Source organism: Physcomitrium patens, chromosome 17 (assembly GCF_059467195.1).
Source record: "Physcomitrium patens ecotype Gransden chromosome 17, ASM5946719v1, whole genome shotgun sequence".
In the NCBI taxonomy this organism is placed as follows: domain Eukaryota; kingdom Viridiplantae; phylum Streptophyta; class Bryopsida; order Funariales; family Funariaceae; genus Physcomitrium; species Physcomitrium patens.
Window position 1 is genome coordinate 881574 of NC_143426.1, and position 5927 is coordinate 887500.

At 27.4% G+C, this 5927-nt stretch overlaps 1 protein-coding gene across 11 annotated transcripts in view; it reads left to right on the forward strand.

Moving 5' to 3' along the window:
- Positions 1-4581: 4581 nt before the first annotated feature.
- Positions 4582-5927, forward strand: part of LOC112294172 (uncharacterized) — a 12737-nt gene continuing 11391 nt past the window's right edge. For 4 of the 11 annotated variants that reach the window (XR_016498079.1, XR_016498078.1, XM_090243979.1 and 1 more), the window contains exons 1-2: positions 4582-5022; positions 5760-5871. Coding sequence is in view for 8 of the 11 variants with exons in the window: in XM_090243979.1 (XP_090100105.1) it covers positions 4950-5022; positions 5760-5871 (185 nt within the window). In the remaining 3 variants the exon portion in view is untranslated. The remainder of the gene's footprint in view (positions 5023-5759; positions 5872-5927) is intronic. The other 7 variants (XR_012219320.2, XM_090243977.1, XM_090243978.1 and 4 more) reach the window with 6 other exon arrangements.

The window sequence follows — 5927 nt, forward strand, 5'->3', positions numbered from 1 at the left end:
AATATTTACTTATATAAATAAGTAGAAGTAAATAGAAGTAAGTAAAAGTAAGTTAATTCTATAATATCTTCTATAGAAGCTTCTTAGAAGCTTCATAGACACTGCTTTGATTTTATAGGTGTCTTTAATTGACTTTTTGGATTAGAAACGTAGTGAGCAAGTTGGCCATGTACTATACATATTGTTAGCTTGAAGACCAAGCTAACTATGTGGGCCACACTTAGAAAAACTTACCTTGTAAGTCAAGACATGTGTCCTACAAAGTCAACACATATTGGAGGTCCTATAGAATATTGCCATGTAGCCCCTAATTAGATAGTATACACAGAAACAAGAGTGAAGCCTTCTTCACTCTTATCAACTCCTTTCTTACTTCTACTCTAGTTTCAAGAGTCTCAATTTTTCTTGTCTTTTGGTAATAAGCCTTTTTAATTTCTTTTAATATACGTACTTTCTTATTTCTATTTTGTCACTCTTTCTTAGATATGGATTTCATTGGTTTATGCATCATCTTTTAGTTCATGTCCTTAACACCAATCACCATTTGGACCAATCTATAACCTATCACAAAATAAGTTCAAGATATATAATAATAAAAATTTGGCTAAGAATTTTATATGTCATTTTCAATCTTCAACCATGGCTTTTATCTTATTTGTGAAGAAAAAAGACAAATCTTTGCAGATGTGTGTAGACTACCAAAGATTTAACAAGATCACCATCAAGAATAGATATCCTCTAGCTTTAATTGTAAGTTTTTTTATCAACTAAATCAAGCAAAGATCTATACAAAAATAGATCTATAAAGAGCATATAATCTGGTATGCATTAAAGAAAGAGATGATTGAAAAATTACATTTCAAACTAAGTATGGACATTTTGAATATAATATCATGTCTTTTGAACTCATGAATGCACTAACTGCTTTTCAACATCTAATGAATTATGTCTTTTGTGAGTTTTTTGAGATCAATGCTGATGCCTATTATAAGGAACAACTATAATTTAATGTGGGTGATAAGATATGATTACTTTGTTGCAATATTAAGACTACTCGTATTTGTCAAAAATTGGACTATTGTAAGCTGAGACCTTTTTCTATTTGTGAAAAAATCAATCATCTTGCTTATCAATTACATCTATCAAAATCTATAAAGATCCACCTTGTATTTCATATATCTCTTCTTGAGCCATATAAGATAGTTGATATTTTGAGAAGAAGACAATTGCCACCTCTTTCTATAAAAGTAAATAATGATCAAAAGTTTGAGGTAGAAGAAATCTTAGATTCAAGGCAATACCAAAATAGATTAGAATATCTTGTTCATTAGTATAGATATGATATTAGTGAATGCACATGGAAGCGAGCAAAGAATTTTACAAATACAACAAAGAAGGTTGAGGCCTTTCATTGACTATATCTATTAAAACCAAGATAAAAAAATTGTAAGATCCATGAAAGATGATGACCAATCTTCGTAAAACTCGTACTTAGAAAGGAAGATAATATCATCGATATTTATATTTATTCTAATAGTTACTTATATGATTAGGTAGAAATAAATAAATATAGATTAATTTTATAAAGTCATCTAAAAGAACTTTCTAAAAGATTCATAGACAAGGTTTTGACTTTAGATGTGTTTACAGGTTAGAAACTTAGTCAACAAGTTAATCACGTGTTGGTAGATTGTGGAATAACTTAACTCTTTGTAATAACTTGTAAAATAAGCTAACTATGTGATACATATATAATTAACTTACCTTATAAGTTAAGATATGTGGCTAGCAAAGTCAACACATATTGGAGGTCCTATAGAATATTGTCATGTAGCTCTTAGTTAGAAAATATATATAGAGGTAAGAATGAAGCCTTTTTTACTCTAGTCAATGCCTTTCTAGTCCTTAGTCTTGTTCTAAGACTTTCTACTCTTCTTGTTTTTGGTAATAGCCATTGTAGTTCAATATTATATCATCTTTGAGTGATTTTTTAGTTCCTTTCAATGATAGAAGAGTCTATCAAGGATTTTCTTTCTTCAAGATTCATGTCCTTGATATATATTGATTTTAAATATATAAATTTTCTCTTCTTCAGATTTATGTACTTTATATTATATCACATTGTTTTAATTCATTACTATATAATTATGAAAAAAAAAATACATATGAGAAGGTTGAATAAGTTGTTTGAATTTATGCTACATACAAATTATAATCTTGTAGACAATACCAATCTTTTTCAAATTTTCTTTTTATTTCTTATTCTTTTTTTTTCTTCAAACATTGATATTTTATCAAATTTATGTCATATACAAATTAGAAATTATGAATTATTATTGCACTTTATATTGAAAAAATTTAAAAGTAGACATGTAGTTTTATTAAGACTTTGTTAAACTTCAACATGGTTGTTTCCTATTTTTGACTTAAACAACATCAAAGTTCATAAATTTTTTATTTTTTATTTTTTTTTCTGATTCTTTTCTTTTCTTTGAATGTTAGTATTTGAAGGCGGTGATTCTACCATAAGTGAAGATCATGCTAGCAAAGATTTCATAAGCAACAACTAAATTTTTAAATTATAGTGCTTTAGTTATTGTTCCAACACTAAGTGATGCATTTATTCCAGATTGAGTATTGATAAATCATGGGAGAAAATTACCATTGACATTGTGCACATTGAAGTACCTTCTCAATTGCTATTAATATGCTATTATTGTGCTTTGCATTGTATTATAGAAAAATTACACAAAAGTTCTAATTCATTAGGTAGAATTAAGTGACAATACTCATTTATTACAATCAACATCAATTTTTTTTCACTACTTGAATTCATTTTATTACAAAAATCTCTAATTTATAGAAGTATTCTCCATCAAATGCTTAAATTTTTTTGATGATTCAAAACCAAGGATTCTAAACTTGGGCTTTATCTTTATTATGATTGATGTTGTATTACATTGTGAGTTGGATATTTTGGATTGTCTTGCTCCAAAGCAAGCAAATGAATTCATTTGCAATAATTTTATGATAATCAAAGTTCACTTACTTCAATCAAATTCACACAATAAAATGATTTATTAAAGACATCATAATAAATTGCTTTATTGGACTTTTTGATATCATAATTTTGATAGATTTTATTAGATTTTTTTTTATAAAGTCAAAATTATACTTAACAAACAACAAGTTGTTGGTAATGGAAAGGATAATTAAATTGAAAAGTTGATTATAAGGAGAATTTGAGCAATTATTATTTTTGAATACTCTAAAGTGTAGGCATGAAGACTAAAAAGGCAAAATGTCAACTTTTTTCAAACCTTCTCTAAAGGATCCATGAATAAAAGAATTTTGTATTTAATTTTTTTGATTCTCTATTTTACACATTTCACATCTTTTGACAATCGTCTTTCTCTCTTTTACAATAGAAGCTAAAATCTCATTGTTTCATTACATTTGCATTCAATTTCCTTGCCTTGCATAATGACCTTTTTTAGTACCTTATTGTACCTACTATCTTTATTCCTAAGAGGATTCAACTATTATACCACTTTCCTATCTTTAAAGAATAGTTCTATAAGTTTCATTGTTGGTTGAATATTTTGGGCTTCCTAGACATTTTGGATATGATATTTAAAGATTTGTGACAAACTTATGTGATTCACAAGAATATCAACAAATTTTAGATGAGATTTAGGCACTTACCACAGTTGCGACATAGAGGTCAAGGTGAGAGAGTGGAAAAACAACGGAAGGTCAAGGAAGAAGTAAGATCATCTTCAATTTACTGGATGCCTACATTTCAGCAAGGTTCAATTCATTTACAGTGTCTCAAAAATGCTTCACTTCCAAGGAAGAATCAGACTCAAAGTTTGAAAGTCGAGAAGGAAGAAGAAGAAGAGGCCAACTATGAATAGTTGTTTGTATCTTCATTTGATAGTAATATGTAAAGGAAGTTGCAATTTTTGTTGAATTTGGTGATGGTCCTAGGAATTAATTTATTTTTGGTGTATTAAATTGAGAGATCTCATTTGGTTTTGTATTTGAGGAATTGAAAAATTTGCAAGGAATTGGATATGGAATTTGAGGGTTGTAACAAAAAAATCCGAATACGAGTATTTGCCATAAAAGATAGTATTTACAATAATTTAAGATAATATTTGTAATATTTGTAGCATTTTTACAGTTACATATTTATAATTTTATAGTTTTAAAGTTCATAAGAAATAGAATCTTATGAGAAATAAAACCATTTTATTATTTTATAGTTTTTTAATTTTATATTAATATTTTTTATTTTTTTAATTATATTTTTTATATTTTTTTATTTATATAGATATATTAATTATTTTAATAATTTTCATATTATGTTTATCATATTATATTTCATATTATATCTTCATTGTAAACAAAGTTTTATTGGAAATTTAAAAGTATTGTCAACTACAATAAGAATTGTTATACAAAAATTTAATTGTAAAAATTTCATTTCCTAATTTTATGCTTTTATTTTCAATTCTGTATTTTATTTCTTTCTTTTCTAAAAAAACTTTGAATTTTGTTTTTAGATCTCAAACACCTCTTTCAAAAAATCCTTCATTTGAGTCACACTTTTTGTGACAATGACATGGATTCATCTAGTTAGTTAGTAAATATGTTGTATATTGTATGTTATATAAATATATATATATATATATATACATACATACATAATTATAAATTTTTATACAAATACGTTTATGTTTTAGAAACTAACTTTGATATTTATTAATTAAACAGTTTAAATCTAAATAGTTATACTAAACAATAGAATTTTTCTCATAAGTCAAAAGATTAGGTTTTTTTATATTGATAATAATTACATATTTATGTGAATTTTTCTTTTAGTTTTTTATAATTCATACATTGAAATATAATCAATTTAAATTTTATAAAGAGAAAATTTTACAATGACAATGTTACCATCAACTAATATTGTATTAGAAGAAGAGATTGACAAAAAATTTGAGCCGAGTGAAGAAGGTAATCAAATTTTGAAACAATAAAGAATACATAGTAAAACATGTAATAAAAATAGCTTCTTTCAGAATTATACAAGTCATTTCAATTCCAAGTAGAATAATTATTAATGCTCATTTTCCATAATTCTTACACAAAGTCAAATTTGTGATAATCTCAACCCATCTTTCAGAAACATGCACAACAATTTACATACAAAAATAGTCATGTTGATAGAGCAAGAACGAGCAATTAGGGTTTGCAACAGATCACATGCACACATGATAGCTCACAAGAGTATACATAAATTACATATGTTTAATGTTTTTTTATCAACAAACTCAGCTTTACCACAATTACATAAACCCTATGTCTCACAACGGTCCACAATTCTGCAAAATAAATAAATAGAAAGAATAGAAAAAAACAATAATAATCACCAAAAAACTTACCTTCACTTTTCAACTTCAATTTTCAACAAATGAGAGATTACAGAAAAGGAGAACGATCAATTATTTCAAAGTAGAAAAAAATATATAAATTTTGTTCCCTAATACTGAGAAATGTGGGCATACAACGACGTCGCCAAGGGTAGAAAATCGGAAGAATCATCACAAAAAAAGTTGTTTTTCGTAGAAGAAGATGAGAACCAACAGTTGGGTAAATGTGTGTATGTGTGTGTGGAAAACTGGAAAGATAGATTGAAGGATTGTTTCGTTGTGTTGAGTGTGTGTGGCGGAGTTTGTGGATCGATGTGGCAGAGCTGGTGGAGTATGCGAGGTGGCTGGGCATGCGATTGCCGGAGTACAATGACCTGCTGTGGATCGCACGAGAGGGACTCAAGGCGCCTTTGCCTGTTCACTGGAAACCCTGGTACAACATTCCACTCTGTGACTCGGATCCTGCACTACTGTCGATGAAGATTACAT